The sequence below is a fragment of the Geotrypetes seraphini genome, chromosome 6 (assembly GCF_902459505.1).
Source record: "Geotrypetes seraphini chromosome 6, aGeoSer1.1, whole genome shotgun sequence".
NCBI lineage: Eukaryota > Metazoa > Chordata > Amphibia > Gymnophiona > Dermophiidae > Geotrypetes > Geotrypetes seraphini.
This window is the reverse complement of record NC_047089.1, coordinates 33,462,759-33,477,460: the sequence shown is the minus strand read 5'-3', so window position 1 is coordinate 33,477,460 and position 14,702 is coordinate 33,462,759. Positions and strand designations below refer to the sequence as shown.

At 38.5% G+C, this 14,702-nt stretch overlaps 1 protein-coding gene across 3 annotated transcripts in view; it reads right to left on the bottom strand.

The window, feature by feature from the left end:
• CFAP300 (cilia and flagella associated protein 300) overlaps positions 1-13,959 on the bottom strand; it is a 36,607-nt gene extending 22,648 nt beyond the window's left edge. Inside the window, exons 1-4 of one of the 3 annotated variants that reach the window (XM_033947485.1) lie at positions 13,681-13,959; positions 6,406-6,487; positions 2,491-2,566; positions 207-373 (exon numbers count right to left, since the gene is read on the bottom strand). In XM_033947485.1, coding sequence (XP_033803376.1) covers positions 207-373; positions 2,491-2,566; positions 6,406-6,487; positions 13,681-13,790 — 435 coding nt within the window. In that variant the 5' untranslated portion in view covers positions 13,791-13,959. Of the gene's footprint in view, positions 1-206; positions 374-2,490; positions 2,567-6,405; positions 6,488-13,587 lie in introns of all 3 variants that reach the window. The other 2 variants (XM_033947486.1, XM_033947488.1) reach the window with 2 other exon arrangements.
• Between the last annotated feature and the right edge of the window lie 743 nt (positions 13,960-14,702).

Genomic DNA, 14,702 nt, shown 5'->3' with positions numbered 1-14,702 from the left:
CTGCGCCAGGACAATATCCCTAATATCCTGATGCATTTGAAAAGAGTGGTATGCAGAGTGGATCTCACAAAGCAGAGGGTCCACCACATGCAGGGTCTCCTGCGATTCTTCCTCAAAGCGCAACACAGAGGAGACCTGAAGAAGTAAAGGAGGGGGTTAATGTCAAAGCAATTAAACATCAACTAATTCTTCAAATCTTTATTTACCTTTCGTAGGTCATGAGAGATATAAAAATCATTATAAAGTTCATCCAAACACTTAACAATATGTCCACTTTCTTTTACAATTTCTTCAGAATACAGGCGATCAAAGAATGACATTGATATTTGTGTACATGAAATATCTTTTGCTTCTACTTTCTTCACATCTGTACCTAAAAGAAATTAGGTTGGAACAAAAAAGAGGGTGTGAATAATTTTTAACTACTGAATATACTCAAATACAAAACAAGGATTTTTTTGGCCAAAAAGAGCCATCAAAAATTACATCACAGTTTATATTTCAGCCTTCCCTCCCCCATGGTATCTGACATTCCTTTCCTTCCTTCCCCTCCCCTCCCTTGTGGTGTCTCTCCTCCTCTACTGGCATCACTGTCACAGCTCCCACAAACCAGAAGAGCTCCTCCCCTTCCTCCCTCACCAAACAAATGAAGCTCCCCCTCCTGGACCAACCCACAGCCCCCTGTGCTTACCATATCGCTCTGATCTAGTAGGTGGGTCCGGAAGTGGGGGAAGAAGTGGGGGCTATTATGGTTTAGGGGACAGTAGTGGCAGTAGAAGAGGGACACATCAGGGAAGGGGGAAGCATTCAAAATACTGCTACAATACTCATATTCCATGAGAGCTGCTATTCTCACATTACCCCTATCCTCAAATCACTTCATTGGCTCCCCATCTGTTTCTGAATATAATTCAAACTCTTCTTACTGACTTACAAGTGCTTTCACCGTGTAGCCCCCCACTATCTCTCTTATCTCCCCCTAAGCTACCCCCCCCGTGAACTCCGTTCATCAGGTAAATCCCTCTTATCTGTACCATTCTCCTCTACTGCCATCTACAGACTTAAGAGAAATGTTGAAGATATTCTGATAATCCTGAAACCCATTTCTGAAGCTTTAAACAAAATACAGAAAAATAGTTGTTTTATTTCTGATGCTGTTGAAATTTGGAAGGAACCGAGTAAGCACTTAAAAACAGAACTGCACAATGACAGAATTAAATTACAAGCATTAAAAAACAAATGGGACAAGAATTGTCTCTAGCACATTTTCTTGCAAATATTGTCAATATCAGGTACCAGGGTCAAACCTTAAGTGCTGAAGAAGAGAAATTAGCTATGACGTGGATATTCAGGAATCATCCATCTGTAATGCCATCTATAATATACTTCAGAGCTAAGGGGGAACCGTTCAAGAAATATGTTTGCCGATGATGTTTAAAAAAAAGGAATAACAGTGAACTGGTGCAGCTTATTTATTAAGCACTTGGATTTAAAAACTGTTGAAGTAATGATTTCACTTTTAACAGCAGTCGCTTCTTCTATTAACATAGAAAGAATGTTCTCTTCCTTTGGACTCATTCATTCCAAATTGAAAAATTGTTTGGGACCTGATAAAGCAGGAAAGTTTATTTTTATTTTCCAGATGAATAAACAATATGAGTGTAACAGACAACAACAGTATTTTAAGTTTTTCATGTGTGGACCTTGTTGACAGTCTAAGGCCCCCTTTTACAAAGCCACAGTAGAGGTTTCTACCATGAATCAGCAAGGTAAATGCTCCGATACTCATATGAGTTCTTCAGCCTGATGAAGGCTGAGAAGAGATATGATAGACGTGTTTATAAAATCAAGAATGGCATGTAATAGACAAATAGGGAACAGCTGTTTAAACTTTCAGATGATATATAAACTTAAGGTTTAGATTAGATTAGATTAGATATTAAGAAGGTGATGATCCATGAAACTAGTAGACAGCATACTGAAAATAAATCAGAGAGAGTATTTTTTTATTCTGTGTAAATCAAGCTATAGAATTTGTTACTGGGGGGACAACAATGTGGTTAGCCTAGTTGGGTTTAAAAATGATTTAGAAAAGTCCCTAGAAGGAAAAATCCATCAACCATCATTAGTTATGTAGTCTTTGGAAAGACACCAGTTATCTTTGGGCTTCATTCATAAAGAATGGTTCTGTTCCTTGGAATCCTGCTGGGTACTTGAGACAGTATGCTGGACTTGGACCTTTAAGAACTAAATATATGCTAAATCAGGGATCTCAAAGTCCCTCCTTGAGGGCCGCAATCCAGTCGGGTTTTCAGGATTTCCCCAATGAATATGCATTGAAAGCAGTACATGCACATAGATCTCATGCATATTCATTGGAAAAATCCTGAAACCCAACTGGATTGCGGCCCTCGAGGAGGGACTTTGAGATCCCTGTGCTAAATCATACTAAATAAAGAATTTTCAAGCTAAACTATTTTATTCACTTACCTAATGTCATCCACTTTCCCGAAGTATATGAAAGTAACTTCAAATTGGAAATTACATTTAGATCTTTAAAAAAGGCCTAGAATTTCAAAAACATGAATAAGTAAACATAGTATAATCACTGCAAATACTCTGAAGGTTTGATTCACTAATACTTTTCTCCCATTCTGTGTATATGAGAAAAAGGCTTTTTTTTAAAAAAAAAATTATTTATTTATTTTAAATCTATCAACAAGTGTACAAAATTATAGCAGTACATAGCAAACATATCATACTTGAAAATCTTTCTCATATAATCATAAAATATAAAAATTTACCACCCATCCACCCTCAAATACTTCAAATAAACATATTTCAAGTAGAAACATATCATATTATAATAGATAAAATTTTTCTTCCCTAAAACCACCCCCTCCCCAATAATTATATATACCTAACAAAGGAAAATGATGTTCACTCATTACAATAACTTTCTAATGGCCTTCAAGTGTGTATCTTTAAGTTCATATGAGTTTAACTGCTACACTTGTTGTAACATGCAAAAATGAATAAAGAATTTAAAACCAAAACCAAACTAATGGCCCCCAGATCTTCTTAAAATTATCATAGTTTCCTTTCTGCAAAGCGATTGCTCTTTCCATTTTATAAATATGACAAAGTGAATTCCTCCAAAAAGAATAATTAAGATTAGAATAATTTTTCCAATTATTAGTAATATGCTGGATTGCAACCCCTGTCATTATTAATAAAAGTTTGTTATTATGCGATGAAATTTGACTTTTTTCCCTCATAGACATACCAAACAGATTAGTATCATAGGATAATGCAATATGGTTTTCTAATAGACTATTTAGTTGAGTCCAAATTGAATTCCAAAAATTTTTAATACAGGGACAATAATAAAGTAAATGGTCTAATGTCCCTACTTCCAGATTACAATGCCAGCATTTATTAGACTTAGAACTATCTAACTTTTGTAAATGAACAGGGGTCCAAAACACTCAATGCAACAAAAAGAACCAAGTTTGTCTCATAGATGCTGACACTGTATATCTCATTCTCCAAGACCAAATTCGTGGCCACTAAGATGCAGAAATTTGCTGCTTGATCTCAATGTCTCCAATGTCTCTAAGACCATTTTTTGGTTTTTTATTCATATATCCAGAAAGTAATTTATACCACATTGTGGCTTGATGTCCCAGGAAATCTGCTTGAAAGCAAAGGAACTCCAAACTATATTGATTATTCAGATTTTTCCATTCAGGGAACCCCACCTGAATAGCCTGCTTCAGCTGCAACCATTTAAAACTTTGTGATTTATTAATAATAATAATAATAATAATAATAATAACTTTATTCTTCTATACCGCCAACCTATGCTGCAACTGTGAAAATTCAAGCAGTTTATCATCAGAAATAACATCCTTCAGAGTTCGAATGCCTGCAATTATCCAGTTTTTCCATAAGATTTTAGATCCGCCAATTTGAATCTAGAAAAAGGCTTAATGAATCAGATCTTATATGATTTAAAAAAATTAGGCTTGCATAATTAATATAAAAACATGCAAGTGTATCAGTATAAAACAATCATATTTTTATATAACTTTCATAAGTGCAAAGTGCCCATTTCTGCCAGTGTCTGTCCAGATGTTATTAGATGCCCTTTCTTTCAGTGGATTTAGCTGAAATTTGTTACTGCAGTGTCAATAATCAACAAACACTAGGCTCAGGAGAGAAATGACAAAGGTGGATTTGTAGGTGCAGGTGGGAACCACTGTATGAAATCATACAAACTAGGGAAGGCAAATTATTTATCTGTAGAATGTGTTTTCTGTAGCAGCAAGATTAATCAGGCATACAAGTGGGTGACATCATCTAATGGTACTAGGATGTAACAGCTCCTTCTGAGTTTGAAACTACTGTAAAGTTCTGAGCATGCACAGCAGTCCACTGAGTTAGATTAGACATCAGAATCCAATCTTGTGGAAGTGGGTGTGATCGAGTGCCCCGATTAATCTTGCAATCTGTGATTAATAACTATTACAGGCAAGCAACTTCTTCTACTAAGAAGCTAGATTGAATCAGACATACAATTGGGTGACCCCCAAGCTCAGGACTTCCTTTTGCCTGAGAAAATTGTCAGAATATTTGGCATGTTTAGACCTTTGCTTCAAATTCACTTCCTACAACAGAACAACTTGATTCTTTATCTAATAGTATTTAAATCAGCTCAACTATACATGGGCTCAAATGAGCAGCAACCCGATCACATGCATATATGACAGCTGACTAGCTTATATGAACAGATTGTTCAGTACTGCTCAATCGAAGGCACTGACCCAATTAAGAACTAGACCAGACAGCAGTATAAAGTAAATGTATGAAGCAACAACCAAAGGTTTTGCTGAAGGTTGAAGTTTAACTAAAACACACTTTAGGATGGAGAAATAGTTTTGCAGAGGCTTTGTTTCTTTAATCCATGCCTATGTATATGCTCAGTAATTTTGTTCTTTATAATAGTCTCTACCATTTTGCCAGGCTCACTAATCTATAATTTCCTGACTCACCACTAAAACCCTTAAAAAAATTTGTCACTCTCCAATCTTTTAGTATTGGGTTTGATTTTAAAAATAAATTACTTATTACTATACTAACTCTGCAAGTTCAATTTTTAGTTCTACCAGTACTTTAGGATGTATACCACCCAGTCCAGGTGATCTGCTACTCTATCAAATTACCCGATTACATATTCCAGGTTTACAGAGATTTGTTTCAGTACCTCAAATTCACCACCACCACCTCTGGCACTGGTATCTCAATGAAGAGTGAAGCAAATAATTAATTTAGTCTCTCTGCTATGGCTTTGTCTTTCTTAAATGCCCCTTTTACCCCTCTGTCATCTTGCAGTCCAACTAATTCTTTTGCTGGCTTCTTGCTTCTAAAATACCTAACAAAAGGTTTTTATTGTGTGTGTTTTTGCCTTCAATGCAATCTTCTCTTCATAGTCTCTCTTTGTCCTCCTTATCAGCACTTTGCATTTGACCTGACATTCCTAATGGTTTTTCCCATTATCTTCAGTCAGATTCTTCTTCCATTTTTGAAGGATGTTCTTTCAACTTTAATAGCTTACTTCACTTCACTTTTTAACCATGCTGGCTGGTTCAGTCATTGGACTTCACCTTCAAGTGTGGCTGTATTCCCCTGCTGTCTACGGAGAACACCTGTTACAGGTAAGCAACCTTGCTATCTTCCTCAGTAGTCTGATAGACACTGGGACTGGAGGAACAGTTATTAAATAGTTTTAATCTTATTTGACTGATCAAACTCAAATAGTTTGAGGGGTCTTCTACTGAACATTATTCACCAACTGATAATGTATCATCCAGTTCTGAATATTTAGCAAACTAAACTGTACTTTATTAAATGTAGAATCAAAAACAAACAGGAGAGCTTTTTTAGTGTTCATTCAGCAAAATTGATGTACTGAGGAGACTGTTGTGCTTAAGAAGGACTGCAGATGTTCAGAACTTTACACGAGCTTTGAGCTGTGGGACAGCATCACTCGCACCACTGGATAATGTCACCTACTAGTGAGCCTAATTCTTCCTGTTTATCAATCAAAAATAAGCTAAAAAAAAAAAAACCAACCTAAAAACTAAGCAAAAGGCATTGTTTTAAAAAGGAGTCTTTACAGGTTAAAAAGATATGAAAAGAAAGGAATTAAAACACATTGGAATTAAATCAGAATACTGATCATCAGGAATGAGATCTAAAAATGAAGCTATAAACCCTAAATTACAGGAGGATAATATTATGAAGACTAACATACATTATTACTCTAAATAGTAATTTAGTGCAAAATAAAAGAGCCCTATATCATAGCAAGCATTATAATTGAAGGAAAAACTTCATACCTACCAGAACAAAATCATCCTTTTGATATGCCTGGAAATATTGGTCAAAACTGAAAGCCTGGACTGCTATTCTACCATACATAGACCTTAAATAATGAAAATGTGGAAACTGTGTTAAAACACATATTTTACAAATTTTCTATAATTTATCTCTCACATGGTATTTCTCTAATTAAGTGTTAGCAAATCCTATGCTGAGCTATAAAACCAAGCGGTCCTTTTACTAAGTGTGCTAACGGATTTAGCCACTCTAAATGCCACAATGCCCACTGTTTACCTATTGGTTGCACAGTGCTTAACGCACACTAATTCATTATTACACCTTGGTAGAAGGACCTCCAAGTTACTTACCTTTTGCCAGTATTCTTTGTGAACACAAGTTCTCATGGATGGACAATGTCATTTGAGATAGCCTATGTGGGGAAAGAGGTCTTTTCAGCTAGAAAAGTTTTTGGAAGCTACTGAAAGACCTTACTGCATCTGTATGCCATTTTTTTGCCTTGCATTGTTGTGTGGGACATCCTCAGCCTTTATAAGCAGGAGACAATTTCAAGGGGAAATGATCGGATATGTGAAAATTTGTATCCTGTTTTCTATGGAGAACACTTGCTACAAGTAAGGAACTTGGTTTATTCTAGGGGTAAGCAGGACAGCAAGTTCTCATAGATGAGGATCACTAGCTCCACACTGCCTTCAATAGAAACATGAGAAAGAAAAAAATATATATATTAAAGATGTCACCAACAGGCAGACACAATAAACTTTATTTTTAGCAACAATACTCCTTTTCTGTTTTATTGCTGATCATTTTAGACAGTCTAGAAATAAAACGGACCCTAGAGCAATGAAGTTGGACTCAAAACCTTAAAGAGATTCCAGAGGACAAACTATCATATCAGAAATCCATCTCCAAACAGTAATGAGATGTGAACATATGGATTAAAGTCCATGTCACATCTACTCTTAAGACTTGTGAGTTGTTTCCATGCTGATGCTAAAACATTACCTGCTCATCAGCAAGTGCTGGCTAAAGTGAACTTTGTCATATGTCTAAATTGACAGTCCTGTGACGTAAAAGATTGAGGTCCTTTGCAAAAATTTGGGACCCATTGGTACAGTGGACTGAGAGAACTGGAGAGGGACTTTAATACGTAAGTTTTAGTTGGTGCTCTGGATATGTGTATTTTTGCAGCCTTCTTGGGAGGTGGGAGGTGTAATAAGGCATCAGGAGATTATCATTAACATTGTACCAAAGAGAAAGGGTACAAATTTTGCGACATATGGATGCTAAGCATGTTGGTTTTCTGTTTTGTTGTATTTAAATAATAAAAGTTAATTTTAAAAAGTTCACATCACATCCCTGCAAATCCCCTTCATAGAGGCCAACCTCAAGCAGGCTACCAAAATATGCATGGTTCAGACTATATGAGCCGTAACTAGGGTCAGACCTGCTTTGACCTAAGAAGATGCAGTTTGTTAACCAATTGGATAATCTATGCTTGACAGTAATATTGCAGGTTTGCTGGGGTCAAAAAAAAATGCTGACTGGACTTTAATGAATTTAGAAGTCCTTTTACTAAATGAATGCATTCTAACAGAATTAGACCGTACTGGATGCTGCATGTCCTATATTATATCTATTAACCATGTAGCATTTAACATAACATAACGCTTTATTTCTATCCCACAAACATCTTACAGTTCTATGCAGTTCACATAAGAGAAGTACATATGTAAACAATACAGGTTAACATTCAATCAATATCATTCCCCCAAAGCAGTCTAAATAAATAGGTTTTCAAAGGTTTCCTATAATGTTGATAAGTCGGGGAAACTCGTATTGGGAGCCAAACTTTCCTTCCTACTGATAAAATAACATCTTTCCACATATGGTATTTTGTTTTCAGACAGCTCCTTATTGTAGGGAATACAAAAAAAAAGTGAGATTTTGGGAAGAACGTGTTAAAAACATTAAAAGAAAATTGTTCAATCAGATAGCTAGGCAATAAACCATAAAGTGCTTTATAATAAAAACCAAATTTAAAAATTGTCCTGTCTTTCATTATTTCTATTTTTTATTTTTGATCTTGGAAATGTATTATACTCGTATTTTGCTATTACATATTTTTATTTTAATCAGGTACTTTAGCTAGATTGTGAGCCTTTGGGATAGATAAGGTAGTTTTTCTCAAGTACCTAATTTTATTTTAGTTTGTAAGCTGCTTTGAACTATTGTATTAAGTGGAATATCAAATGTATAATAAACAATTTTAAAAGATAAAGTGCGACATGACCAGTTTTTTTTTTCAGTTTACAAATTAATCAAACTGCTGCATTCTGAATTTATTGCAATCTTTGAAAGTGCTTTTGATAACCAGAAAAATAAACAATGCTACAGTAGTCTAATACAGATGAAGCTAAAGATTGCACTAACAATTGAAAAGAATAATTATGGAGCCAAGCCTTTAATGAGCGCAATGTAAAGAATGACTATCTCAATCCTGGTCCCGTCCCCATGGGTTGTCCCTGTCCTATCCCTTTAAGTTCTGTCCACATCTGCACAAACCTCAAACACTTTACAAGCCTTGAACTCTTATGATTTTAAAGTGTTCAAGGCTTGTGCAGATGAGAACAGAGCTTGCAGGATTATAATAATAATAATAATAATAACTTTATTTTTCTATACCGCCATAGTCAGGCGACTTCTAGGCGGTTTACAATGTAAGAAGGCTGGACATTCAGCGAATAACAAAGGTACAGTACAATGCTAATACAATACAATAAGTCCACATATAATACAATACAGTAAGTCTAAATACAATACTATACAATAAGTTTAAATACAGTACCGAACAAAGAGTCTAGATGCCGTACAATAGTCTAGATGGTAAACTTACATATTAATTGGAGATCTAAGGGTAATGAGTGTCTGAAAGATTTAGAACATCCATGAGGGGGGTCTTAGAGGGGGAGGGGACCGTTTTAGTCAATGAATTTAGCGAATAGGGTGGTTTTGATCGATTTGCGGAATGTATTATAAGTCATATTTGGTTCGTTTATGTGGTTTTTCAGCCAGGTTTGCTGTCTGTTCGCTTGGAACTTAAAGGTTCTGTCCAAGAAGGATTTGTATCTGCAGCCTGTGGTCTTTGGGTATGCAAAGATGTTTTTGTTTCTGGTCGTTCTTGTGGGGTTGTGTAGGGTGAAGTGAGTTTGTAGGTATGAAGGTGCTAGTCCCCAGGCTTGTTTGAAACAGGTGCAAGCGAATTTGAATAGAATTCGCGCTTCTATTGGAAGCCAGTGCAGCTTTTTGTAGTAGGGGCTGATGTGGTCGTTTTTTCTAAGTCCGAAAATTAGGCGAACGGCGGTGTTTTGTATTAATCTTAGTTTTTTTATTGTTTTTTGTGGGATGCCTAGGTAGATGATGTTGCAGTAGTCAAGAAGGGATAGGATCAGTGCCTGTACCAGCAACCTGAATGATGAAGGGTCAAATAATTTTTTTATGGTTCTTAGTTTCCATAGCGTATAAAAGCATTTTTTCACAAGTGAGTTTGTGTGGTCAGTCATAGTTAGGTGAGTGTCAAGAGTGATACCCAGTATTTTTATGTTTTTGGAAATTGGGTATTCGTGGTTGTTTATTTTTATCGATGTTTTCGTAATTTTGTCATTGGGACTAGCCAGAAAGACTTTTGTTTTCTCTGCGTTTAGTTTTAGTTTGAAATTAGTGGTCCATTTATCGATTGCGGTCATTGTGTTTGAGAGATTATCTACAGTTTCTTTTGTGATGTCGTTTAAGGGTATAAGGATGGATATGTCGTCCGCATAGATGTAGTATATTAAATTTAGTTTTTGTAGTAGGTGACCTAAGGAGGCGATGTAGATATTGAAAAGTGTGGGGGATAGGGGGGAACCTTGAGGCACGCCTGAAGGGTTTTTCCATGGTTTAGAGTAGTTTCCATTACTGATTACTCGGTAGGATCTGTTTGTTAGGAACTCTTGGAACCATTTCTTTGCCTTTCCCGAGATTCCCATTGCTTCAAGGCACAGTAGCATGATTTCGTGGTCTACCAGGTCGAACGCGCTGCTGAGATCTAATTGTAGGATCAGTGCGCTTTTGCCTTTGCTAAAGAGATCATAAAGGTGGTTCAGCAAGGAGGCTAGGACAGTTTCTGTGTTGTATCCTTTTCTGAATCCTGATTGGTGTTCGCTAAGGAGGTTAAATTTGTCCAGGTAATTGACTAGTTGAAGGTTGACCAATCCTTCCTGTATCTTTGTGAAGAGGGGAATGCTTGCTATGGGTCTGAAATTGGGTGTCAGTGCTGAGGAGGCTTTTTGATCTTTGGGGATTGGAGTGATTAGTATATGTCCCATTATGAGGACAGAGCTTGCAGGGATAGGGATGGGTCAGGGACGGAGATAGAACTGATGAGGATTTGGACAAATTTGTTCCTGTATAAAAAAAATCTCTTCTTGACCACTGCTTCAACCTGTGTTCTCATAGTCAAACTTCTGTCCAAATGGATTCCTAGTATTTTTATTATAGGATAATGGAGACCTAATAGTAATACATTTTCCTCTTTAAGTTTACTTGGAGTAGCAAAAAAGACTTGTTTTTTCCTTATTTAGCTTCAGATTGAATTCTTTCATCCATTTTTCAACTGCCAAGATCACACTGGAGATCTCCGCACACTGTCTTGATCAGTGGTTCCCAACCCTGTCCTTTAGGACCCCCAGGCCAGTTGGATTTTCAGGATAGCCCTTATGGATATGCATGCCTGGTACCTCCATTATATGCAGATCTCTTTCATGCATATTCATTAGGGTTATCCTGAAAACCCGACTGGCCTGAGGTTGGGAACCATTGGTTTTAGATTAAGGGTGTCCAACCTTTTGGCTTCCCTGGGCTGCATTGGAAGAAAATTTTTTTTATAGGGCTGCAAAAAACTAACGCTAGCTGATGAGCAAAAAAAAAGGTTGCGCAGGTCCAAAATTTGCAATCACTAATATAGAAGATGTACATATCTAATAATAAACCTTCATTAAAGGGATACTGTGGAGAGGAACCTAAAAAAGCAGTAATACTTACCTTGACTGAGCGATCCTCCATGTGCGCCACTGACAGCGGAAGCTTGGTTCTCCCATTCAGTTCTATTAAAGCTACGGTGAGCCTCTTCAGAGGCGAGCCTCATCAGGGCAGGGATGCTGAAGCAGCTGTCAGCGGCACACGTGAAGGGTAAGAATTACTGCTTTTTTAAGTTCCTCTCCAGTGTCCCTTTAAAATTGTTTTTGATATGTTTTACTTATTTTTTTTTTTTAAGCAATGTCTACTTTAAAAACATACATAACTGAGGTGCAAGCCTATTGGCAATTTCATGTTATTAAAAATTAACTTTCCTTCTCTGTCTGCTGCCATTCAAAATGTGGAAAATCAACCACCCATCTTTGTCTCTTTCAGTCTGTACATCTGAGCTCCCATTCCAGAATATTTACTTGCTGCTATTGGCTTTCCTTGAACTGGGAAGTTTTTAATTACACTGCTGTGTTAAGTGAGTTCTTACTTAAAGCAAGTAGCAGGGGTTCCAAACATCAGATTCAGTCACTTCCATGGCCCTCCCTAGCTCTCTCATAATTTATTAAGATTTGAAGAGGGTGTGAGAACTGAGTTTAGAGAGCTTTCGTGAACCTAACACTCAATAAAGTGCAAAAAAGCCATTTATTTAAAAAATAAAGTCTCCTGCAGTAGATTGTAATGGGGCAGTTCTGCAGGAGAGGGGTAGATTTTTTTTCAGTGAGATTAAGATTTTTTTTTTCAAATTTGTAAATAACAGCAGCTTATGAGATATTCAGTAATGCTAGAACCATCATCGTGTTGACCCTCAGCATTTTAATGAATATCTCATTGAAAAAAAAAAAATCTACCCTTCACTTGTAGAACTGCCCCATCACAAATCACAATCAGCTGCAGGAGATTTTTTTTTTTTTTAATTATTATAAATTATTTTTTTGCACTTTATTGGGTGTTAGGTTCACCAAGGCTCTCCAAACTCAGCTCTCACATCCTCTTCAAATCTTACCCCCCCTCCTTTACTAACGCATAGGGTGGGTTTTAGCACCGGCAGCGGAGGTAACTGCTCCAGCGCTCATCAAATTCCTTTGAGTATTGGAGCAGTTACCACCGCTGCCAGCGCTAAAACCCGCGCTACTTGTTAGTAAAGGAGAGGGTTAATAAATTACCCTGGCCTAAGTAATAGGCCGCAAACTAGAGGTCACAAACCACAGGACGCACATGCATGGTATTAGTACTTTTAGTTTGTGGTCCTGTATTTGTATAGGGGTTATCTGTGTTCTGCATGTGTGACCAAGGGTAGGAATGAATGTTGCGAAGCATACAGTGTGCTTTGTGTAGTTCAATTTTTGGTTAACCATTAGGTCAGGGGTGCCCAAAAGGTCGATTGCGATCGACCAGTAGATTGCAAAGGCAATGCATGATGCGCGTGATGTCATCACAGCGATATCTGTGCACTTCCAGGTGCCTCGAGCCACGGCCACTACCTTTAGCGAGCCAAGGCTCGAGAAAGGTTGCGGGACACTGCCTTAGCAGATCATTTTTGTTTGCACACAGCTTTATAGAGGAGTTCTATTCTTGGCCACAGATCATGCAGATGCAGTACTTATAATTGACAACAGTGGATGGCGCTGTAAACATTGCTAAGCGCTTGGAGAAGGGCAGCTAAATGCCGTTTGTCTTTCAGCACAGCTTAATGGATTGAAACGGGTAAAACGAGGATCTCGTGAAGAAACGGCAGCTAGAACAAAAGCTCCGTCGTCTGCCTTTTGAACAACTCAATGGAGTGAATCATCAAAGGGTAAAAAGGGGATTTTGCGGACCGAGAGAGCGGCCAAAACAGAGGTACAGCGATTTTTAAGGCTGTGCGGTAGAGATGCGCGGGATCCTCGTTTCACCCAGGCCCGGTTGCTGATGGAATCTCAGCTAAGGTATATCCTTTTGATGAAATTCCACCGAATATAATAGGGGGTGGGGTGGGGAGGAAAGAACCCTGAAGTAGGTTCAGAGAGACCTTGTCAGACCTCCCGTCAGCACCAACAATATATTTTAGCAGCTTTCTGATTTCCCCCATTACAAAACACAGAAAGCAACTGATGTAGCAGCTGAGGAAAGGAAGATCACCTCTCGCCCTCGCGCTCACAGCGCAGCAGCAGCAGACGGACCACCCCGAAAGCCAGGAAGATGAAAACCCCTTTCCCCACACTGCTTTCCTACCATTTCACCAACAGGTCTTTCACGTCCTTGCTCTCCAACCAGCGACACGCTTTAAGCGGGAGAAAACGGAAAGTAAACTTTGCAGACGGTTTGCCGTTTCCCTCCGCCATTTTGCACACTACCGCGTCTCGTTGCCATGGAAACTAGTTGGGGGGGGCTAAGCAGCAGAGTAGGAGATCCGTGCAGAGACAGAAGGGAGACGAATAGTCCCCCCACTTCTTCAAATTGTTCTGTGGCTTCAGTTTTGTTTTGTTCATGTAGTTTCCCTCAGCCCTAACGACTATTATCCCAGGACAAGCAGGCAGCTATTTTCACATATGGGTGACGTCATCGACGGAGCCCTGATGCGGACACCTCACAAGCAGACTTGCTTGAAGAAACCAGAAGTTTCGAGTCGACCGCACCGCGCATGCGCGAGTGCCTTCCCGCCCAGCATAGGGCGCATCTCCTCAGTTTTCCGCGGAGCCGAGAAGAATCGCTGTTCTTACTTTATTTCTTTTATTTCTAGTTAAAAAAAAAAAATCATTCTTCCATCCGTCTACCGGGGCAGGCCGCTCGGCCGCAGCCCAAGGACTTTGATCTTGCGGCGGCTATTTTTCTTCCTATGTCCTGGCCTGCCACAGGCTTTAAGATGTGTAGCCAGTGCCAGTGTGCGATTTCCCTTACAGACCCATACCGTCGGTGCCTCAAGTGCCTTGGGCCGAAACATCAGCCGAAGTCGTGCGAGCGCTGTGCTACTCTTCAACCTCGAGCCATTAAACGTCATCATCTTTTGGTGGAGAAGCTGTTAGGCATGGATTCTTCCTCCGATCCCTCGACATCGAAGGCGCCCTCGGCCTCACCTTCGACTGAGACTCCTCCTGCTTCTACTGCTTCCACCTCGAGCCTCATCAGACCTTCATCGTTTGCAGCGGCTCTTTCTTCGATGACTCCTGCTGTATCCTCAGGTCAGATAGCTCAGCAGAAAGTTCCAGCGGTAGTGCTTAAAGTGCCTAAGACTTCTAAGTCGAAGCACATTTACA